At 51.0% G+C, this 25,034-nt stretch overlaps 1 protein-coding gene across 3 annotated transcripts in view; it reads left to right on the forward strand.

Annotated features, from left to right (window-relative positions):
• Positions 1-23,967, forward strand: part of RNFT2 (ring finger protein, transmembrane 2) — a 277,905-nt gene extending 253,938 nt beyond the window's left edge. For all 3 annotated transcript variants that reach the window (XM_086943264.1, XM_086943262.1, XM_086943263.1), the window contains 2 exons: positions 17,585-17,686; positions 23,110-23,967. In XM_086943264.1, the coding sequence (XP_086799390.1) occupies positions 17,585-17,686; positions 23,110-23,244 (237 nt within the window). In that variant the 3' untranslated portion in view covers positions 23,245-23,967. The remainder of the gene's footprint in view (positions 1-17,584; positions 17,687-23,109) is intronic.
• The last annotated feature ends 1,067 nt before the right edge of the window (positions 23,968-25,034 follow it).

Consider the following 25,034-nt stretch of genomic DNA (forward strand, 5'->3'; position numbering starts at 1 on the left):
TTTCTCATCTAAACTCCGAGTCGCCATCCTCCAAGAAGATGGCAAGCCCCTCGCAGACATACTCAAACTTGGCCGCTCCAAAGAACTGTCTCAGGCGAGAGCCTCCCACATGGAAGCAGCCGTACACCGACCCATCAAGACAGAACAAGTCAACACGGCGGAGAAGGTGAATGTGGTAAGACCCAAAGTGAGACAAAGCGGAGGAAAAAGGCAGCCAGACAAAAAGAAAGAGTGTGGATATTGTGGAGGCCAGCCCCACCGCATGCAAGACTGTCCGGCAAAAGGAAAGAAATGCAGCGCATGTGGGTGGATGAACCACTTTGCAGCGGTATGCAGGTCCACAAGAGCCAAGAAGGAGGCCGAATACGCCGTACAGGAAGAACGGGACAGTGAAGACATGGACGACGACACAGATTACCCAGTCCACTACGTGTTCGCTATAGACCAGCCACAAAGAAAGAAACACCGCCTCCCGAAGTGCCGCATCAAGATTCACCAACAAGAGGTGAGAGCCACTATTGATACGGGCGCGTCCATTGAGCTGATGGCCACGAATGGGTACAACCAACTGCGCGCAAGACCTCCCCTACGCGAGGCAAGAATCAGAGTATTTGTGTATGGCCAGAAGACATCCATCCCCCTGATAGGGTGTTTCAAAACAGGGTGTTTCAAAACAGAACTGCAACACCAAGAGTTAAAGGAACCCACCACTATATATGTCACGAAAGAAGGCAGCGGCATGCTATTAAACAGACAGTCAGCCGAAGATCTGAAGCGCATATCGTTTGCCATGGCAGTGTTGGAGGAGGAATTAGACACCATCATGGAGGAGTTTGATGAAGTGTTCAAAGGCATTGGATGCCTTAAAGGGAAAGAAGTATCCCTCCATATCGACCCGTCGGTCCAACCGGTTGCCCTGAGGCACAGGCGCATTGCGTTCTATTTGAGGAAGAAAGTCGAAGATGAATTGGAGGCACTGGAGAAAGAAGGAATCATAGAGAAGGTCAGTGGACCCACCCCATGGGTATCCCCGATCGTAGTCACCCGGAAACCAAAACAGCCTGGACAGGTCCGCATCTGTTTGGACATGCGCCTCCCAAATGCGGCGGTAAAGAGAGAGCGACACCTAACCCCCACCATAGATGACATGCTAGGGGAGTTAAACGGCGCAAAATTGTTCTCAAAGATGGATCTTCGTTCCGGTTATCATCAGCTACCGCTCCACCCCGACTCGAGATACATAACCACCTTCTCCACACATGTAGGCCTCAGACGATATTGGCGCCTCCATTTTGGAATATCAAGTGCCGCAGAGGTATTTCAAAATACGATCCGCGAGGTCCTCAGTGGACTTCCGGTAGTCTTAAACGTGAGCGATGATCTGCTAATTTACGCATCGTCAATCGAAGAGCACCACCAGAGGCTGAGGGGAGTCCTCCAAAGAATCAAAGAATCCGTCCTAACCCCGCACCGAGAAAAGTGTCAATTCCTGCAGAACAAGATCAGCTTCTTCGGGTACACATTCTCGAACCAAGGAGTGGCGCCGGACCCAGACAAAGTGAAGGATGTCCAAGAAGCCCCAGCCCCACCGAACGTCTCGGAAGCGAGAAGCTTCTTGTGTATGGTGAACTTCTGTGGACGCTTTATCCCCGACCTCTGCAACCTCACAAAACCCCTCAGGGAACTGACAAAATCTGCCACAACGTGGCAATGGGGCCCGGAACAAGAGAAAGCATTCCAAGACACGAAGGCAGCTCTGTCAGCGGACACCACCCTGTCCTACTTTGACCCCTCCAAGCCCACCAATGTGGCTGTGGACGCCAGCCCCTATGGCTTAGGAGCGGTGCTGGTTCAACTTCAGAGCAACGGAGAATGGGCGCCCATCGCCTATGCCAGCCGTTCTTTAACTGACACGGAGCAGAGGTACTCGCAGATAGAGAGAGAGGCCATCGCCATCCATTGGGCCTGCTGACATTTTCATGTTTATGTGTATGGCCATTCCTTCACGGTATCTACGGACCACAAACCCCTCATACCCCTGTTCCAGGGCTCAGTGTCCAAACCGCCACCAAGAATTGAGAAGTGGATACTCCAACTGCAAGGGTACGATTACCGAGTGGAATACAAGCCGGGATCAACAAATCCGGCAGACTACCTGTCGAGGAACCCCCGAGAAGCCACAGCAAAGGAGAAAGAAGAGGCTGAGGACACAGAAGCGTATGTCCGGTTGGTAACGGAAAGATCACGACCCCTACCCATGAGCCTAGCCACCATCATTGAAGCTTCTCAGAGTGATGAGTGCCTTCAACTAGCCACAGACGCAGTCCGGTCCGGTAACTGGCGCCCCATCCAAGACTCTCTGAGTAGGAGGACACCGCAAGCCAGAATGGCACTGGAATCTATCCCGCGAGTCAAGGAAGAACTGTCCCTCGACAGCCAAGGATGCCTGCTACGAGGTCCCCGACTTATCATGCCAGCCAGCCTCACCCACCAGGCAGTGGAACTAGCGCACCGAGGACACCAGGGCATGGTGAAAACCAAGAGCAGATTGAGAGCCAAGGTGTGGTTCCTCGGGATGGACGCGATGGTAGAACAAACCGTCAGAGCCTGCAACTTGTGTCAAGCGGCGGGGCAGTCAGATCGTCCCCACCCAGTCGTGACTGAAGACAACCCTCAGAGACCGTGGGAATGCGTGAGTGCCGACTTTGGGCACCTCCCTGACGGACGCTACGCCTTGGTGATCATTGACGATTTCACAAAGTATCCGGAGGTAGAGATCGTAGGAAGCCAGACAGCCACGTAGGTCATTGCCAAATTTGAGAAGACTATCGCCACTCATGGCATCTTCGAGGTGGTCAAGATGGACAATGGTCCCCCCTTCCATGGTCAAGAGTTCGCAGAATACCTAAAGAGCTGGGGAATCCATCACCGCAAAATAACTCCATGCTGGCCCCAAGCCAACGGGGAAGTGGAGAGGTTCATGCGCACACTCATCAAGACTATCCGCATAGCATTGGCGGATGGATCACCACTGGAGAAAGCCATTTACAGTTTCCTGAGAGAGTACAGGATGACCCCACACGTCACGACAGAGGCTACGCCAGGGGCAGCAACCATGGGCCGGATAGTGAATGACACACTCCCAAACCACCCAACGTGGATTCCTGCACAAGCGAATGAGGAGAGGACCCTAGCGAACCGGACTCATTCAAATGATCAAGCCAGCAAACAGTGAGGAGCCCGAGAGTCTAACATACAACCAAGAGACCAGGTGTACGTTAAAGATCGTTACCCAGGAAGTAAGTTCCGACTCCCGTTCGAACACCAACTATGGACTCTCACTCGCCGGACCAGCACCATGGTGACCGCCCAAAGAGGAGCCGAAACAGTCACCAGGGACATCTCGTTCTTTAAGAAAGCACACCACCTCGTCTAGGGCGTGACTTAGAGCGATCCAGCCAGAGTCTACTGAGAGAAGATGAAGAGGCAGATCAGTATCCCTCCGAAGAGGAGAACCGGATGGACCAAGACACTCAACCCTTGCCGGCCACCCCCGGGGACAGCATGCCAAACTCCCCCTCACCAGTCAGGGGAAACAACACCCCAACCCGCATGACACCGGAGATCGCCCTGTCAAGAGGAGGACAGTCCAGATATGGGTTGCAAAGAAACCCAGCACCCTCCTCCCAGCTAGCCGACTATCTGGTGTAGTGACCTCATGAACTGAGACTGGCAGACTGGTAACAGATTCATCGTTTCTTTTGTATTCTACTGTGTTTTGATATTTTGCTGTTTTGATAAAGGTTAGAAGGAATGTAGTGTTCCGGGGCGCGAGGTAGCAGTCTAGCATACCCGCGCTGCCGGAGTACACCAGCGCTGACGCGTGACGTCAGACGCTCGGGCCTATAAATAAAGAGGCGTGGCTACCGGACGGCAGTCCGAGCCACGTGTGAACCAAAGTACCGGCTCTTGTAATCATTAGCGCGGCGGGCCGCGTATGTTAGCGCGAGCTCCAATAAAACGCTACAGTGATCTCAGACGCCGTTTCTGTGGGAACAGAGCTGTCAGTAGTCAAAGAAGCAGCAGGACTGCGTCCTCAGACTTAAATTTACCATAACACATAGCATTTGCATATACAAAAGCAAATACAACAGATAGTAAGCAAAAGCATTAAAGCGGAAGACCAGTACAAATTAGGTTACCAAATTCGTTACAATTTAAGAATGGGTTAAAAATGACCAACTCCTCAATATTGTGTATAGTTTATACATATAATCCGAATTCAATATGGCCGATTATCTCGTGAGGTTAGATGTAAAGCAACAAAATCTCAGTAGGCATGTTTGTTAAAAATTAGAAAATCAGTTTGTTGCGTGTTTGGGCGCATTGAGTTGCTTGAGGCTTTCAGCTCTGAGCTGTATGCCATTTATATAATTTACTGTGGGAACTTTGCACACAGTTTCTGTAGTTAAATGGCCTGTGCTGTTGCTGCCAGAGCAGCACTCAATGGACTAAAGGAAAGCCACTTTATAACCTCAGCTGCTCAAGGACCTCTGGCTGCAAGTGTGACTCACTTTAATTTCAGATACAGGAAAGCACAAGTGGCACTAGCCAAACTGCACTAACCACAAATGTGCCTTGCATATGGGGATCTTTTAAGTGGCACCATGCCATGCATTGCAGCATCAATCGTATGTCACGCATTGCAACATCAATCATATGTCACGCATTGCAACATCAATCATGTCACTCATTGCAGCTTCAATCATATGCCACACATTGCAGCATCAATCATATGTCACGAATTGCAACATCAATCATATGTCACTCATTGCAGCATCAATCATACGTCCCGCATTGCAGCATCAATCCTACGTCCCGCATTGCAGCATCAATCCTACGTCACGCATTGCAGCATCAATCATATTTCACGCATTGCAACATCAATCGTATGTCACGCATTGCAGCATCAATCGTATGTCACGCATTGCAGCATCAATCATATGTCACGCATTGCAGCATCAATCATAGACTATAGTCTTTTTATTTGTTGACTGTTATCTGGCCAAGAACTCCACCTACACATAGTGCTGCTGAATAAAAATCAGGATAGGAGTAAGAGGCCACACACAACATGGGACCTGCTGACAGGAGTGCGCATATCAACCAAGAAAACAAGAATTTGCAATGCAATAGGTCTTGCATTTGTGAGAGTTTTAGCTATTGGCATTTTAAATAACAATACCTTTTATTTATATGTTTTGAAAACCTGCAAGCAGTGCATAAACACACACTTTGTACTGATAGTCCTTGCTTAGGAGAAGCAAGGCTGGCTATAAAAGAGGCACAGGTACTGCCAGCCTTGCTTCTCGTAAGCGGTACAAAAGGGGGTGGTGATGGACGGAGCATCTGAATCAATCAAACACTCACACCCAGTCAAAAGATCTGGGTTTAATCCATCACCGTTCTTTAGCCCACTCTGCCACCCCAGTTCAGACATGGCTATATGCAAATCAGTCTGACCCTGTGCCTCATGGGAACAGTCCAGTCCGAACTGCCAAGCCATGTCTTCCCTGGACCGGAAACAAGTTTCAGAGGACCAGTTTCTGGCATTCCAGCCGTCTTCAGCCCGGCTTGCTTGAATCCAGTGGCAAAGTGAGCAAGGGACTCACGTCTGAGCATACCCTGCCACACTTATGGCGGCCAAAAGCGGTACAGAAGGGGGTGGTGATGGATCGTAAGCAACAGCAATAAATACAAAGTGCGTTCCACACCGCTTGCAGGTTTTCAAAATACATTAATAAAAGGCATTGTCATTTACAGTGCCAATAGCTCAAACTCTCGCAAATGCGAGACCTATTGGATTGCAAATGCTTTTTTGTTAAGGTGGTCATTTATCTCAGGAAGGCTTCTCCTCAAATGTCGTCTCCGCCACTATAACAGGAGAATGACTGTTTCTATTGTGAAATGTAATTGACATCGATTTTCTTAATTTAAAACATGAAATGGTGCTGCCTTTACAGGCTTGTAGTTTCAGAATATGTATTTTTAAACATAAATAGAACTATCCCAATTTAAATATGTTCTTGAATTGCACATCCAGGCAGAGATGCAGCAATGTTTCTGAATTTAAAATGACCTGCATGATGGACAACTAAGATTACAACTATGTAACCTTTCTAAAATAGTGGCACATACAAAGGACTAAAAGTAAGTGATCTTTGTTTCCCTATATTGATCAGGTTGATAAAGCTAATAGTAATCCACATGATATTCACATATGATATTCTACTGCTAAGCTGGATCCCTAACTCTGGCCCGATAAACAGTTGTTCTGTGAAAGAAGTCAGATGATTTTCAACAGTTCGACTATAAGTTGGCTATTGTCTCACAACCAAAACCTTCCACTTTGGTAACAGTTAACAGCATCTAGTACTGCTGCCTGCAAAACGCAACCACAAGCAAGACCTACCATAAATAATCTAGTGTGAATAAATGAAAGCCCTAAATATGAATGGATTATGAATAGGAAGGAAGATCCTTGTGTTGAATTTTTAATGTAGGTGTAGATCTGTCCAAGACAATAAAATCTGACATTTGTTTATAATGCTGTCATTTGGACTAAAGGGGCCATTATGACTTTTGCAGATGCCCCACCTGTCAAACTCTTAGTTCCCCTGCCCCATTTAGAGGTGGTAGAACCTCAGGGTTTTTGGTGTCAGCGCCTTGGCTGACTCGACTAATGGAAACTCATGCCCTAGAAGCCATTCACCACCTCAGGGCTGCCACGTCTCAGTGATGGTCACCCTGCCCTAAATGAAGCAGGGCAACCACCACTGAACGCCCCGTCGGCCATTCCTAGTCCCGGGCAGATAAATGAATCAATGGTCATGATGTGCAGGAAGAAAGCAAGTCATGACACTTGTTTTTATGTTTTTTGTGAGGCAGATTCCCGCTTTGGGAGTTAGTTTTATAAAACAAAATAAAAACTGCAGAGCCAAAAGACTGTGTCACCCAATTGGCTTTTGTGCTGCCTACAATGTGTCTGCCACATGCATAGTAGGCAGCGAGATTCCCACCAGATTAGTATTTCTGAAATTATGGTGGGTAGTCCTTAGAAGGGGAGCCGAGGTGTGAGGGCCTCCTTTGAAATGACGGGCTTGTGAGCCGTCACTGAGGTCTAAGTGACTGAATACGTGTATGTGTATTAACAAAATGTTCCAAATGAAGCTGCTGACTCACTTCTAGGTCTGCAAGACACTACAACCTAACTACTTTTCTCAATGATTTACAAATCCTGTGCTAAAATCCTAGCTGCATCTCACCAACCTCCAGAAAGTATTCTGAGATCCTAACTAAAGCATGTAACCAGGGCGTGGCTAAGGCGCCGATGTAGGTGGAAGCGGGACTCCGGAGCTCCTCCGTGCCCGCCTCGCACCACCGCATATCCTGAACCCCGACTCGCACCCAGACCCCTCAAAAGTACATAGGAGGGCAACGGGGGCACGCAGGGTGAGTTTGGAAAACTGGGGGCCCCTGTGTACACCCCCGCTGGACTTTACAACTCGAGCGCGGCTCCCGGAGAGAGGAGCGCCCAAAATGGCGGCCGCCGTCCTGCCCTGATGTGCCTGGTGGCTGACCTCAGGAGGCGAGGAAGAATCCCCTGACGCGGTGGCGACTGACCGCTGGCCGGCGGAGACCCCCGGAGACCGGGCAAAGGTGAGGGGAACTGGCTGGCGCACTCGCGGGTGACGCTGGAGGACGGGAGTCGGCGGCCCTGCCTGACCCTAAAATGGCGCCGGCGGAGACCGAGTGACCGCGTTGGCGGCCGACAGCGGGGCCCTTGGAGCTGCGTGGACCGCTGGACCAGCGCGCAACGCACGACCCGCCCTCCTAGTGGTGGCATTGGGGGGTGCGCGAGGACAGTGGACGTCAAGGAGAGCGGGGTTTGAGGGACTGGCTACCCTCCCCCCCCCCCCCACCACGAGGCGCCTGCCTGGGCTGGATGGCTGTCTGCGGAGTTGTGGGGACCGCGTGGAGGCCTGGGCCTGCGAGGGGCACCTGTCCTGATATCCCGGTGACGGTCTTGCCAGGGAGCCTGTGCCACTGGGGATTGGCAGCACGCGCACAAGGGGGACGAAGGGGGGAACAGGAGACGAGGTGCTGACTCCCCACCCCTACGAGTCACTGAAGTTCCGGGCGGGAAGAGGTGCCTACCTGACCGGGGACGCCCGAGCACAGCGGACCAGGTACTCATTGGTGACTACCCTGCCTGAGCCTTCTAGGTGCCCGGACCAGGGGCACTGGTGCCACACGACGCCGGCGGAGACTGGCCCTTGAACTGGACCCCACGAGACGCAGGCCCAGTGGTCGGAAGGAACGGCGGGCCTGAGGCGGACCAGGGACGGAGAGGGGGAACATCGGCGACCGCAGGGGCGCTTGACGATCACTGCCCGCCAGGATGGTACGGGGCAACAACAAGAAGAAAGGCTTCGAGGCCCTGAGACAGGACGACCCGGGGCACCTCGTCGAGGACGACCCGCCGGGGGAAGGGGCCGGGAGCTCGTCCCGCCCGCGGGATCCCTCTCTGGGGGACATAATGCAGGCGATTGTGGCGTCACGGGAGGCTCTTGAGAAGCGCATGGACACCATTGGGTCGGACCTAATCCTGTTGAAGGACGACCACAGGAAACTGAAGGAGCGGGTGGCGACCTCAGAGGTGGCCCTGAAAAGCTTGCCAGGGGACGTGGCGGAGCTCAAAACGACACTGGCGGAAATGGCGCAGAAGGTGCGGGTCCTGGAGCTCCGAGCAGAGGACAGTGAAGGGCGCTCTCGGCGCAATAACCTCCGCCTGGTGGGGGTCCCTGAGAACACAGAGGGGCGGGATGCGGTCACCTACCTGGAGGGCTGGCTACGATCCGAGGTGGCCCCGGAGGGACTCTCGCCGTTCTTTGCCATTGAACGCGCACACAGAGTCCCTGCGCGTCCCCCCAAACCGGGGGTGCCTCCGCGCCCGATTGTACTGCGGCTTCTGCACTTCAGAGACAGGGACCATATACTGCGGAGGGTGAGGGAAATCCCGGACCTGAGAATAGACAACAGCAGGGTCATGGTCTTTCCGGACTTCACCAGAGATGTGCAGAAGCAGCGTGCCTCCTTCCTGGCGGTCAAACGGAAATTGAGATCGCTGCAACTGCCCTACGCTATGCTGTTCCCGGCGCGGCTGCGGGTGGTCGATGGGGAACGCACTCACTTTTTCCTGACGCCGCAGGAAGCTTGGAGCTGGTTGGACGCGAGAGGGGAGCCGGGCACGGGCCTCACACCGCAGACCCCCCCCCAGGAGACACTCCGCGGAAGCGACACCGACGCGACGATCTGGCTCACCAACGGGCTGGCAGCAGGAGCGGGCCAAGGCGGTGCAAGCGGTGGCGGCCATCAGCCAGGGGGACGCCAGCCCCTCCAGCAGCGCATCTGAGCAGTCGAAGGACAGCACTCCCAGCCCTGGCTCCAGCAGTGGGCACGAACATTCTGAGACGGACCTGCCGGTGGTGACTCCCCAGACAGCGGAAGGTATCCTTGGCTGAGACGGTTCGTGAGACCTTGGCCACACAAGTAAGATATTGGGACATGCAGGTGGGGGGGGGGGGGACCGCTTTTGGACGCTCTGCAGTGGGATGCGGATGCCCCCCCGGGACTACGCACTGGCACCATGGGGGACGGGGAGAGTCGGGGGGTCTCTCCTGATTGTTGTTAGGGGTAGTGGGGCGGGGGCGGGGGGCTTCGGACCTGTCTGGAGCCGGCATCGCTGCCACTCCAGCCCTACTATGTAGTGATACGCTCTTTGATACTTGAGTTTGGATGGGGTTTCCACGTTGGTTGTCTGTCCGGGGGTGTGGGAGTTGGGGTAGTTTGAATATGCAGGTTGGGGGGGGGGCGGGGGGGGGGACCTAGGCGTGCTGGGGGGGTTGCCGGGAGAGCGAGTGGAGTGGATGGGGCTTGGCGGCCTTCGCCATGGGATCCGACTTAGGCTATAAATGTCTCACATGGAACGTAAGGGGGATGCACTCAATGCACAGGCGTCATAAGATCCACTCTTATCTGGTCAGGCGGGGCATACACTGTGAGAAGTTGGCCCGATATGCAACGTTCGCTATTCTAGCGACCGCTATGTATCGTTCCAACGACCCTTATGGTGTTTGGTTGTAAGTCAACCTATAGACCAGCTATCCTAGTAGCGTGGATACGAGCAGTCTAAGGCTAAAGACTCGAGAGGGCGCGTTAAGCCAGCTGTTTACCACACATGTACCCCTTGAACACCCAGTGAAAGGACACCACACAAGTGTTATGAAAATAAACAGTATATTTATTAAGAATCACAACAGCCCTGTACTCTTTATGAGGACAGGGTACTAAGCACAAACCAAATCTCTTTAGCAAATACTTCAAGTGCACAATTAACACAAGTGTCCGAGAACACGGAAAGTTTAAGGTCTCGGGTGGACCCGATAAGGCAAGTCGGAAGCGAGGGACTCGGGACCCTAGAGTAAAGAGGCTATGCAGGCACCGAAATGCCTAGTTACCTAGCCACGAGGGCTGCGGCTGCACAAGTCTTACAGGCGTCGGGGTCTTCGCTGACGAGCCAGGAGCCGGAAGAAAAGGAGTTGCTGGCCGGCGACCAGTGATGAATAGTTCGTAGAGATCCAAGCCTGGATCAGAGATTGATGATACCTGAAAGCAGAGGGGACCAAGTTCGTACTACTAGCCAGTAGTCAGAGGGTACCAGGAGGGCACCGGTTGGCCGTCACCTCGACTAGGTGAGTGGGTGACGCTAGGCTCTGCAGTCTCACGGACCAGGAGGCGTTGTCGGCGACCACGGTGGAGGTGCGAGCTGTCCCACGAAGGATGATGCTGTCGGCGTCGCTGGGCCCAGGATGGGGCAACAAGCCTTGGCAAATCTCAGGGCCACGTGGTGGGCCTAAGATGGCGTCTTGAGTGGACCAGGAGGGTCCGGGGTGCTTCTCGAAAAGATGGAAGCAAGGGCCAGTCTGGAGCAACCAGACCAGCAGTGTTGATTGTCGGATGTCGTCACAGAAGGGCACAAGCCAGCGGCTAGTGACCAGACAACGTGCTGAGCAGCGAGCAGAAGGGCCCCACGCAGATCGTGGAGATGCTGGGAGACTGCACTTCGGTGCTGGAGCGGCTCAGGGTCGGGGCTTCTCGGACCCCAGAGCACTCACCAGAGAGTTACCTCGATGGTCGTGCTGGTTAAGAAGCGTGCAGGTTTTGATGATGGCCGGTCCCTCGAGGTCTCGTCGCACCCACAGATCACAGCTGAGCTGATGACGTGGGTAGAGGTCAGAGGTGCCAGGGAAGCCGGTTCTCGTCGAGCTGGGCCGTCGGATTCCTGGAGGAAGGACTTACAGCAAACCGCAGAGTTCTTAGATGGTGCCCGCTGATGCAGGGTGACTACTCCTTAGTCACAAGGGAGAAATCTTGAGAAGAGTCTCGAAGTCCTTTCGTAGAAAGTATTCTTGATTCAAAGATGATCTAATTTGGAAGGGTCCCCGCTCCGGCCTTTATTCTAAAGAAAGGGGTGGGTACATGACTAGGTCCTGCCCTAAGGGTGGGACCAGGAAGGGGGGTAGTTACACCCCTCTCCCCTGCCGGATTTTCCCCAGGCCAGGGCTGTCGCCCCTGGAACTGGTTCTAACCGGCAGATGCGTAGTGAGCACCGGGGTGCCACTCCGCAGTCACCTTCTCGCAAAAGCCCTACCTACCCAGAATACACAAACCCTGTCTGGGACGGTGCGAACACCGCCCTCGGCAGGAAACCCTTTGTCCGAGCGCTCCTCGCTGGAAGGACTCCCAGCAGCAGGAGGTCAGACTCGTGTCTGTGGTGGCAGCATCCATTTTGTGGAGCTGAGGCTTTAGTTAACTTTAACCGGGGTTCACAGTTACGTACATGTCGTGCCCCTCTAGAAGGGTGGAATGCTAACCTCGTCGCCAGAATTGGTGAGAGGGCAGCACCCCGATTCGTATGACACCTTACTCGACATGCCTTGATAACGCGACACCGAAGTTACCGATGTGGTACGCGTTATCATGGAACAGCCATTGGGTCTTGATTCCGCAAGCTGCAACCGGGCTCGGCTCGGGCCTGAACCTAGCTCACACGAGCCCACGCACTCTGCCTTCAGGATTGTCAAGGCCTGCCATAGGAGTGACTGATAGGAACTCGGGTGTCCATTGTGTGGTTAGATATAGAACTACTATACCTAAAGCGAAGGGTGATTACACGACTTCGCCCCAGCTGTCGTGCAGCCAGTTGTGTCAAATTTAGGAGGCCAGCCAGGGGTGGCATAATACATGCTGCAGCCCCTGGCGGCCCTGGGTACACCTATGCCCTGCGTTACGGGGTCTGATAAGGTGGCCCAGTACCAATTGGAAATGTACCTAGGGTACATGGAATCCATTTTAAAGAGAGAGCAGTAGGCCTGGGGTCCTGATTGGCAGGATCCCAGGTCGACTATGTCCAAAACCAGCTAAAACACAGGGCAAAAAGTTGGGGGCCACCATAGTCAGGATGTACCTTCCTACATACACATTGCCTTCCTTCAGGAAACCCATCTGCTGGATAAAGAAGGGAGGGCACTGCAGCGGCGCTGGAGGGGGCCGGTCTTTCACACCGGCTACTCCGCTTATGCTAGGGGGGTGGCCATCTGGGTGCGGGCGGGGATATCCTACCAATGCACACAACAGGTGATTGACCCAGAGGGGAGATACATAATGGTGCGTGGCAAGCTGGACGGGAGGGACCTTAACCTGGGTTGTATATACGCCCCAAATGTGGACCAACCTGCATTCCTCGCACTACTGTCCAACAAACTAGCTCAGTTTCTGGTGGAGCCCTTGCTCCTGGGCGGCGACTTTAACAGCCTGGCAGACGTTAACCTGGATAGATCCCACCCCCCCCTTCCGAATGCACCAGCTGGTAAACTTGCACTCGCGCGCTCGGCCTGGCAGCGCCGGTGGGGACTGGTCGACTCCTGGAGGGCTAACCACCCGTCGGACAGGGACTACTCCTTCTTCTCCGCTCTCCACGAACTACATGTCCGCATTGACGCCTTCCTATGCTCGCAAGACGTACACGCGGAGGTGTGCCACATTGAGTATCTCACGCGCTCGATCTCGGACCACAACCCGCTCCTCGTGCGGCTGCGCTGGTCGCAGCTCCGCCCGAGGATCCCGGCTTGGAAACTCCGCCCTGAGGCACTGGACGACCAGCTCTTCCGTGCCACGATTGCCTCGGGCATCGAGGCATATTTCCAGGAGAACGCGGGCACGGCGGGGTCAGCCGCGACGGAATGGGACGCCTTCAAATCGGTACTTCGGGGCCAGTGCATCGCAACGGCTTCGGGAGTGCGGAGAACGCTACTGGAAGACATCGAGAAAGAGGACGAGACCCTACGGAGGCTAGAGAGGGCGAGACCTGAACGGCCGGACACTCAGGAGGCCCTGCTAGGGGCGCGAGAGGTGGTGGCGGCGACAGTGGAGCGTCTCCGATGCTTTGACTACAAGGCCTACCTCACGCGAGCGCACTCGGAACGCGACAAATCGGGGGCTCTCCTGGCCTGGCTGGCCAACCCGTCCCGCCGAAGCTCGGTCATTCTTGAGCTCCGAGACCAGGCGGGGGCGGCGAGATTTGATCAACAGGGAATTAACGCATTGTTTTATGACTACTACACAGAGCTCTACCGCAGCAGGGTCCTCCCGTCGGCGGAGGAGTTTCGGGCCTTTCTGGAGGGTCTTGACCTTCCGGTGCTGGAGGAGGGGATCGCAAAGCGACTTGGGGACAAGATTGAGGAGAGGGAGGTGCGGGTTGCCATCAAGAGCATGGCAAGAAATAAGACGCCGGGCACCGATGGATTCCCGACGGAATTCTACCTCACCAACGCGGATCTCCTAGCGCCCCGGCTGGCGTGGGTCTACAACGAGTCGAGGCGGCTGGGCTGCCTCCCTACGACCACGAGAGAGGCGCTGATAGTCCCCCTACTGAAGCCGGGTAAGCAGCCATGGGACAGATCAGCGTATCGCCCACTGTCCATGCTCAACCTGGACTATAAGATTCTGAGCAAGATCTTGGCGACGCGTTTGCTCCCTCACATGCCCATGCTGGTACATGCGGATCAATCGGGTTTCATCCCGGCCCGCAATACGGCGCTTAACGTGCGGCGACTCCTGCACATACTAGAGGCCGACACTTACGACGGCGATGAGGCAGTGGTGTTTGCTGTCGACATGGAGAAGGCCTTCGACAGCCTGGAATGGCCGTATCTCTTCCATGTTTTGCGAGCGCTGGGCCTTGGCGAAGGCTTCGTAGATTGGACGAGGCTGCTCTATACGAACGCGACGGCAAGGGTCGGGGACGGGGAGGGTCATCTCTGAGATGTGCGGAGTGGGCAGGGGCACCCGTCAGGGTTGCCCTCTTTCCCCCCTGCTGTTTGCCTTGGCCATCGAGCCGCTCGCGGTGCGGGCCCGGCTGGGGCAGGCGTATCGGGGCCTGGACGTCTATGGCCAAGACCACCACATCGCACTGTACGCAGATGATCTGCTGATGTTCCTGGCGGACTCGGCGGACTCCCTGCGTGGAGCTAAGGCCCTCCTGCAATCGCTGGGTAGAATCTCGGGCCTCCGAGTGAACTGGGAGAAGTCCCACCTATTTCCGGCCCGCCCACGGAGTGCATGCCCGCAAACTACAGAGGGAGTGACCTGGAAAGAGAGGAGCCTGCGATACCTTGGCACCTCGATCTTCCATGACAGAGCCGATATCCTTGAGGGAAATATCGGTACGGCGATACGGCACACTAGAGAGAATTTCGACTTTTGGGGCACGCTCCCATTGTCACTCATGGGCAGGGTGGCGTTGCTCAAGATGGTAACCCTCCCGCGGCTGCTTTACTTCTTCGGGACCCTCCCGATCTGGATCCCGGCGAGCTACTTCCGGCGGCTGCGATCGATGGTCATCGGCTTCCTGTGGGGGGCGGGAAGGCGCAGGGTGGCCCATGCCACGCTTCTCCGCCCTAGGGCGGACGGAGGTCTAGCGGTGCCGGACTACGAGCTCTACTACTTGGCGGCGCAGCTGCAATGGCTGACACAATGGGTGGCGCGGGCCAGGAGGGGGTAGGACGGAGCGGGAGAACCGGCGGGTCCGGTTCAGGTGTTGTCCCGGATTGTCCTGGGACTTCCGATGGGGGATTTCCACCTCACTCAGGAGTTTGCGACGGCCCGGAAATGCTGGAACAGATATCGCCGGAGATGCGGTGTTACGGTTCCATACGCACCAGAGATCCCACTCAGACTCTGCGGGGCGCTTCCGCACGGAGGCTCGTGGCGCGGGCTGGACGGCTGGGATCAGCAGGGGCTGTCATCCATGGGTGACCTGTACGAAAACGGAGTGATGTTGCCCTTCGACCTCCTGCAGGACCGCTTCGAGCTGGCGGGTGGGGACTTCCTCCTGCATGCGGCTTTAACGGCGGCGATCCGCAAACACTGGGGGGCGGGCATTTCGGAGCCACCATTGTCCCTGGGATGTCAGTACGTCGTGATGATGGCAGGGACGGTCAAAGCGGTCACGTGCCTGACTCGACGCATGGTCTCGGAATCCACCGCTCCGCTGCTGACCCTGAAGACGAAATGGGAGGCCGACTTGGCGACTGAGATCCCCGAGGAGGCCTGGAATGGTATACTAGAGGGGGCCCGGAACGGTACGCGCAACGCAAGGTTCCAGCTGGTGCACTTTTATGTCCTACATAGGGCGTATCTGACCCCTGATAAATTACATAAGTACTTCCCGGCACACCCAGCGTCCTGTCCGCGCTGCCCGGCGGATCCCGCAGACTTCCGACACATGTTCTGGTCCTGTCCTGAGCTGGGGCCCTTCTGGGAGGAGGTGGTGGAGGTTCTGAGGGAGGTGACGGAGAGGGACCTGCAACTCACCATGGCACATTGCATACTACACTGGTTCCCACACACATCAAAGAATAAAGTCACTAGCAAGTTCCTGGACTTGGGGCTTCTCCTGGCGAAACGGGCCATTACGTCCCAGTGGAAGGCGTCCCGGGGCCCCGTAGTAGAGCGCTGGAAGGCTGAACTGCTTAAATGGGCTAGATGTGAGGGTGAGCTTCGCCTGCGAGCTGCGCTCAGGATAGACAATGACATGGCACTGGAGAGAGCCAGGGCGTGGGAGGGGCTGGTCCTAGATCTCACGCTCCCGGACGTGGAGGAGGAGGAATCCCTGGTGCATAGCCCGGCTCCAGAGGGACGCCCGCCTGACAAGGGGGCGGCATAGACCCGCTCGGTTATTGCACTGCCCTTGCGTTCCATTGAGATGATTTACGGATGATTGCAGATGAATCCTGGTACCATGCTTCGGGTCTGATCTTGGTGACAAGGTTGAGAGTTCAATTAGGTGATACTCTGGCACGCCTGGGGGGGTGGGGGGTCTGGGTAGGGGCAGGAAGAGTTGGGGGGGGGGGGAATCCTGGACGGGGAAGGCGGGGTAGGAAAAGTTGAGGGGGTTGAGGGGAAGGGGAGGGGGGTATGTTCACGGAAGTTGTACAGAAACTCTTGGCTTCAACTGAACTTGGGACAGGGGAGAGGGAGTGTTAGGTCCGAAAAGCAGCGCTGCCGTTTCCCATCCACTTGGTGGCTGTAGCCATGCACAGAATGCTCCAGCGCAGTTTCCTATGTACCTGCGACTTTGCCGCTCGACCTCCGGGGTGCGAGCTGAATGGCTGTGTGATACTGGGGTGTGGGAGCAGAGCTCACACTGAGCATCAAGGGGAATGGCATAAACTGTACTGTATGCTTATCTGTCATTGTTGCAATAAAAATATATTTACAAAAAAATAAAAATAAAGCATGTAACCATTCTGTACATAATCGCAATCCATATTGTGAAAGTGAGGTGGGGTCTAGGGTTTCAGTGACCATCCAATAACTCCCCCTTTCAATCGGCGATGCCATCAACTTTATATAAGAATCTCTACTTTCAGTTCTTGTATGTGAGCATTTGTTTGTCTTCATGTTTTGGGGAGGTGTCATTGCAAGAAGGGGCTGTGAAGGAGGGTATGGTTCCTTTAACGGCCATTATGTTCGCTCTATGACATTTAGTAACACAAGGAGTTCAGCAAGGAAGTCAGTCTCCAGGCTCATATTTGCTTTATCTCATTGAATGGTATACAGGCTGCACGTTTTTTTCGGTTTTTTTAGCTCCATCCTTGCTAGTCAAGTTTTGGATTTGATGTATAGTTCTTACCTTTCTAAATGAATCACTGGTATCTGCCAAGACTCTGTATATTAGTGTACTGACTATTATAATGGATTTAGTGGTGCTGGTGGCTTGTAACTGACGTGAGACTTGTAGTTCATGAATAGTAGGCCACCGAATGGTACATTGACAGTATTGCAATTTAGTCTTATATGGTCTGGAATCACTTTTCTATTTCTGTCTGTAAACCTACCAGCCTGGACCTGAATGCCCTTCTCTTCACCATGTGTGTTTTCTTTCCTGTTCTTTGTGCAGAAGTATGGTGTTCGTGCTACCAGCCAGCAGTGTAGCGAGGCGGGGGACATTTGTGCTATCTGCCAAGCAGACTTCAAAGATCCCTGTGCTCTGATGTGCCAGGTAAGCAATATCCAAACATTGCGACACAGGAGGCAAGCTCAAGAAATTGGCGGGAGGGTCGGGAGGGGATGTGAGGGTGAGTAGTTTAAAACTACAGTTTGTGGGCCTTGTGTTCGCTTTTGTTTCTATGCACATGCTAATCTGTGGCAATGAATGGGACCAGGAATGCTGTTAAATATATCAAGAGCAGATCCTGCTATGCTTTCTGAGCCTATGAATATACTACAGTATAAGAGTGCAAAGTGAATTCTGATGATTTGTGCAGACTCTCTAATCAAACAATGTGGATCTATAATCTCAGATTTCATGATGTGTTAAACTGGGTTCTGTTACACTCAAAATCGACATTTTATTGACAGCACCGAATGTATTGCTTTTTTTTCAATTAAAGGGAAATGGTCTTAGAAACAGGACGAATTTACACAAAGAGAAAAACTGTTCTCTGCCTTAGAAATACCGGACTAATCCTCTTTCCCCAAAACTCACAGCTGTAGCAGTGTTCTGGCAGTTCGTTTTCTCTTCTCCAGAGGCAGGATCCTGAAGAGAGACCTATGTTCACCATTTGTATATTGTTTTTTTTTTTTACAGATTGTAGCTGCTTTTGACACCAACCGGCGTCTTTTAGGTTTCATAAAAGTTGTTTGAAGTTTTAGCAGATTTTTCACCACAGATGTTATTCCTTTACTAATTGGAAAGTTTCCCATGAATGGGGGTATAAAATAAGAAAAGGCCCCTTATATCCTCTGCATCTTATGTCAACCTGCAAGTAATACTGTGGAAGAATATCACATTTGTCAAAGATCTTTATGGGATTTATTTACGAGGTATGGAACGGTCTAGAGCTTTCACAGTGCTCTGATAATGGATTCCAGTTTAAGAAAACCACAGGGCTTTATCTGTTACCTCTACGATGTCCGGGACCACCATGGACTTTCTACAGAACCATTTCAACAAAAGCAGAGATCAAAGATATTGACATAAAAGAATCAAAGCAACTTGGCATGGTTATCACTATCAAAAGCTCTTGACTTTAAGATTATTGATGCTTGGAAGACCACCCTGCTTGATGTCGAGACTAAGAGCACCAAGGGATGATCTGCACATATAAAATGTCGACGCTTTTTGGTAATGAGAGTAATCCTCATCAAGCCGGGTCATCGTTTTTTGCCAGTATGTGAAAACCTTTTCCTTGCTCCTCTAAATAGGATATTGATGAAGGAACAAGAACATGAAAATACGCCTAGAATAGAGACAAAACTCTGAAGTGCAAGGCAACACCTCCTCCTCTTGGAGCTCCAAAAAGGAGGTGTATGTAGGCTCAAGTACACTCCACAACTGCCGCTTGAACTGGTTAGTGAGTAGCTTAGATAGTGCTACAATGTAGTCCAGACAGACTCTATCTAATTATATTATATATTTATATTAAAGAATAGGACCTCCAAGGCCATCAAACATCTAAATCTTCCTGGCTTACGAATTCATTCATGCCCATAACAAGATCATCAACAAGAGTCTCACAAGTAAAAGAAATTGCTAGATTCCAGGAGAGTCTGTTGAGGGAGCCACCGAATTGACATGGAGGTGCCCCAGACCAAGGGGCCGATTATGATGGCGGACGGATCTGAGTCCGTCCGCCACCATAGAGTAGGAGGGACCGTCCGCAGGGGCAGCGGCGGTCCCTCCGTCCAAATTAGGATGTGACCGCCACCCTGGTGGTCACATCCTGTATCTTTGCATACACAAAGCGGCAGGCACCGCGCAGTGCCTGCTGCTTTGTTCACGCAAATGCAGGGGCGTACCATAGGTACCCCCCATGTGCATCACCCACCCCCCCTTCACCCAAGGGGCCCGCAACGGGCCCTCGAAGTGAAGGTCCGTATGCTTTTCCACGGCGGAAAAGCCGCAGCGGAAAAGCATACATTTTACACCATCATAATATGGCTGGCGGTGTCTGATAGACACCGCCAGCCATGTTAAAGCTTTTCTGCCTTGGTCGGAAGGCGACCGCGGCGGAAAAGCTGCGGACAGATTTCAAGACCCACCGCCATCCTAATTTGGCGGTGGGTCTTTTGAGGCTGAGCAGAGGTTTTCCCGCATCCTCCGGGCCGGCGGTGGCTTCCGCCGGCCCGGAGGATGGAGGATGCGGGAAAACCGCGATCCTAATGAGCCCCTAAGTCTTTATTCATCTGTGAGACCCTGCAGCACACAACCCCCTTAAAATGTATCATAATGAGTGCTAGAAATTTAGTATTTGGGTGAGACTTTTCATATTATAAGATTATACCCTCTAATGATGTTGGTACCGTGGGTCCGACCCTGCAGCTGTATTCCCGGGTGGCGCTTCCAACCTGCTGCGCTCAGCAATATAGCCTGCAGAAGAACTGTTAGATGCGCAAAAAAAGCACTATTTTCTTGTGAGCGCGGGTTCTATGGTTGAATGGGGATGCTTCCATGGTCTACTTAATGGGCGTTTGCTTTAAATTAACTTCTGGGATTCGAATGGTGTTTAATAACAAACAGAATCCCCTGAAGAGCAAGTGAACTACTTTGGAGACACAAGTTCACAATCGACCTTCGACTTAAGTAACACTGGTGACTGTTAGAAAGACGTTCATTCAGAAGTGGGCTGTGCTGGCTGGCTTCTTGCTTGACTAACTTGTGCTGATGAGGCACATACATCAATAGTGGAAATACATGGTCTTCAAGGACAGATAATGCATAAATAGGTTGATATAAATTAAGTTTTCACTGAGTAATGCACCTTATTGTATTCGCTCCCCAATGCATCCGGTGGATATGCTTTCTCTCGTGCCTATTCTTGTTTGTAAAAAACGCTTTATCATCCCCTCTAGTGCAAATGCTATTTACCATTCTTAACAATGCACTAAATACTGCAACCGGTTAGTAGTGCAAGCAAGAAAGCAGACATTTAGTAAAATGATAGGATCTTGTTTAATTCCAAAAGGGTGTGATGCTGTTTCAGTAGATTTATAATATTGTTTTGCAATCTGACATTGACGTGTATGGCTCAGGTTTGGAAGAATAGGGCCATCATACTCAAAGGGTGATCCATAAATGAAAATGGATCTGTTTTCAAGCAGGGGTTAATGTAAAGCATGCATCTTCACTGGCTCAACATTTAGTTAAAAGTCCACTAGGTACCATATCCTGCTAACGACAGATAATTGCAAATCACTCCAGTAACACTGCTGTCGTCCTGTCTGACGCTTATTCCATATCACTACATTAGTAATTGTAAGTCACCCAGGCGACTTTTGTGTGAGTTTGATTTTGCAGACCGAGAATGGGTACCACCAGATCCTCTACAAGTGGGTGCTTGTGAATTTAGGGAATGGTGTTCATAAGGGATCACAGTGTGTAGACAAGTGCACGTGGCAGTCTTATTTTGGGAAGGAAAAGTGCCTATTCTTACCAGTAAAAATGCCGGGGCCCAGACGATAGTCTGTCCTAGTGGAAACTCGTTTGTCAATGTGTGAGGCCAAAGCAACCAACAAGTACTGATCCGAGCATATTTCACAGCACACACATCCCAGATATGGCCCTCAAACATGTATTGTTACATGTCTGGTTAATTGGCAATCTACACTTCTGGCTCTGATTTATTTATTTATTTATTTTTAAGGTTTTATATAGCGCGGACAAGACCCTTGCGGGTATCAGATCGCTTTACAAGCAGATATAGTACACAACATATATTACAAGAAATAGTTATGTTCTGAGCGATCATACAATAGTATTACAACTTCTAAACATAGTTCATGTGAATTTGGATTAGAGAATCGATTTCACTTCTTTTTTTGAAAGATACACTAGAGGGATTCAGTCTGCTATCTGGCGGTAGTGCATTCCAAATCCTGGGAGCAATCCCCAAGAAGGCCCGGTTGTATGTTTTCTTCTTGGAAAATCGTTGTGGTTTCAGTAGAAGCTTACTGGCGCTTCTGGAGGATTTGTTGACACAAGAAAGGACCAATTTCTGTGTCCGGTAGCTCTGAGTGCTGTGATGTATGGCCTTGTGCGTCATGCATGCGATTTTCAGCTGAACTCTGGCTTCGAAAGGTAGCCAGTTGAGAGATCTAAGGTCAGGGGACGATGTGACAGTTTCATTTGGAGCCAGTGATGAGTCTAGGAATTAAGTTGATTGCGTCTCTTAGGGGTCCGTCGTCTATCTGGTACTAGAGCTTGAACTGGAAGATTGAAGTCATTTGCAGGGAGGAAGGGTTTTAGTTTTCTTAGGATGTTCCTTTGAAAATGTGCTTCTTTTGTTGCGCTGCTAATGTGTTTCTGCATGTTAAGATTTTTATCGAGAGTTACTCCCAATGATTTTGCTAATAAGAGGTTGGCAGTTGAGTGCTATGAGGTGTTTCATCTAGTCAAAGATGATGGTTGATTGGTTGGGCGGAGGGATGAGGAGGAATTCAGTTTTTAGGGTGTTTAGTTTCAGATGGTTTTCAGCCAGCCAGGTCTGAGTTTTTTGTAGCGTTACGTTGAGAGATTTGATGTCCTCTAGTGAATGGATTTTTAAGTATATTTGTGTATCGTCCGCGTACATGTGATATTGGACATTAGAGGAGCTGAGGATGTCGGTGAGTGGTTCCATGAATAGGTTGTAGAGTGTAGGAGAAAGGGCAGATCCTAAAATTACTGGGATGGGATTGGATAGGGATTGCATAACTTTGAATCTTTGTGATCTATTTTGAAGGAATGAAGAGAACCAGTTTAGAACTGATCCAGAAAATCCCAGTCTGTGCTTCATGAGATCTAGTAAGTTGTCATGCTTGACGGTGTCAAAAGCTGAGGATAGGTCAAGCAAGATGAGCAGGCAGGCTTCATTCTGATCAAGGATTTTTAGAGCGTCATCTATTATGTGGGTCATAGCTGTTTCAGTACTGTACCCTGTGCAGAAGACGGAGTGGTATTGATTAAGCAGGTTGAAATGGTCAATGTGTTTGCTAAGCTGTGTGTGAGCGCATTTTTCTAATAGTTTGGCTAGACTAGGTATGTTGGATATTGGGCGGTAGTTATTTAAGTCCGCCGGGTCGGATGATTGCTCTTGGGAATGTTTTTAGTGGCACCACCTGCCCTCTCCATTTCCATTCATCTAGTGAGAACAATGTAAATTCATCTGTGGTCTTTTAGCCCTGATTCTCTGTTGAGACAATTCATTCGTTATCGATTCTGTCTTTCTGTTCATGGGTGGCTGTAAAGAATGTCCACCATGTGCCTTTGTGGGGATCACAGTCTTGCTTAATTTTCAAGAATAACCTTTTCCCTGTTTCTGTTTCCCAAATTGTATTGTTCTAGTGCAAACATCATTTCTTCACTGTTTGGCTTGTAGGTAATTAACAAGCCATTTTGGTTGGTTTTGCTGTGCATAATTTGCCTTCTGTTTTTTTTCTCCCCAGCATGTGTTCTGTGAAGAGTGCCTGTGTCTGTGGTTTGATAAGGAGAAGACCTGCCCACTGTGCCGTGCTGTGGTGGTCGATACAGTACGGTTGTGGAAGGATGGCACCACCTCAGCACACTTCCAGGTTTATTAACACATCTCCCTTTTAGGAGACTGCAATTAATTCAAGATCTGGATCATGCTTAGAAACCCTGGACCATTGAGATTCTGTTGCTTTATTTGCCTGCCGTCCTAACTCATCACCCTCCACCACCTTTTGTAACGTTGCTCAAAGCCCACCATCATTCTTCATGTCCTTCAGAAACGATCGCAGTCCGTATCCCTTCTAGAACCTGCTTAGAGATTTTTTCCACATCTCATCAGGACTACCGGGAAAAGACCAGCTGGTGTTTAATAAGAAAACAAAAAGAACAAATGATGGACGGAATGCTAAACAAATCAAACATTCACCCCCAGTTATTTCTGCATTCAATAAGAAATGGCACATTGCAAAAGCTGGTGTAACTTAAGATTTGGTGCATAAACTGCAAGTTGATTGCCTTGTTGCTAAACTTTGTTTCCTCTGCACCTGAAAATTCTCGTTTAGTGAATTTCTAGTTCTTGGTCGGTCTGCTAGCTCCAGAAATTAGTGCTTGACCTCATTCATGGTCACAGGATCAGACTTTGTGGGTCTACTCGTCCTTAAGTTCTTCCAAAGTTCATAACATGAGTACCATTGAGTTGGGTAACAGTAGACGGCTATTATTTAACACCAAGAAGCCCCAAAGATTGAATGTGCACTTTACAAATACACGTTGTAGTATCGTATGTTGTTATGAAGGTGACATTCCTAATTTAAAATATGACTTGCATTTCATGATGTCTATTCTGTTTTTGTACTCTTAATGTGTATAAAGATGTGTGTAAGTCTCAATGAGTGTGTTTGTGAGGTTATGCAAAGGTCAATAGCTCTGTTATATGTGTACGTCACAGAAACATTTATTGCACTTTTGCTGTGTGTAACTTATGCTGATGCCCGTAGTGTTAAAGTGAACACATCACTTTGTCAAAAATGATAAGGGCATTATGGGTTGTGCCACCTGGGAGGCTTCAAGGCTGACTTCACAGTTAAAGGTCTGGGCCTGATCGTATACAATTGCTTCTCCAAATTGTTCATTTTGCAGCTGCACGGGTGAAGATGATATTGTGCTCTTAGGATACCCTGAAGGAGTTTCTTGGTGCACACTACCCTCTCTTGCACATTAGCAAGGCACCAGCCACATTCTGGGTTGACGAGATTCACTCCCTACTCTCAAATGACGGAGCCATCAAACTCTCTCTGCTTATCCTTGGAAGCTTGCTTGCATCGACATCCCGGCTCAGAAAGTCCAAGCTTCACATGCACATGAAATGTTGTTACTTGCCTCCTTCATATGTTTGTCCAGCAAAGCGGCAGGTTGCAGCAGTCTCTGGACAACCTCGTCACCACATGTCTTGTTTTGCCAGGTCACTGGTTTCCCTGTTCCCTTGTCAGTCTGATGCCATTGTGCATGTAATGTCATATGTTGATGCTTTTCTGGCACTGGTGATTGACTCTGTTAGGCTTCTAATATCAGATCTGTAGTCTGTACTGGTATATAATTTGCTAATGACTGACCAGCGGTATCTGCTTTTACGGAGTTTGTTCCATATCTTTTCAGCTGAATTCTAGAATTTTTGCCCCTACATCTTAGAATGTTGAGTCCATACCATTTCCAGAAAATCTTGAAGACCTGTCTGTTCCCCAAATAATCGCATCACAAAAGGCAACTGCTGGTGTCTGTATATCCATTACGGATATTCAGGCAGACAAAAAAAAAGACATACGAAGAAGACGGGAGAAAGAAAGGTGCAAAGGGTCCCACTGAGGTCGAATGTTAAGTCTCCGACTATCTTCGGGTGGTG

This window comes from Lissotriton vulgaris, chromosome 11 (assembly GCF_964263255.1).
Source record: "Lissotriton vulgaris chromosome 11, aLisVul1.2, whole genome shotgun sequence".
NCBI classification, from domain to species: domain Eukaryota; kingdom Metazoa; phylum Chordata; class Amphibia; order Caudata; family Salamandridae; genus Lissotriton; species Lissotriton vulgaris.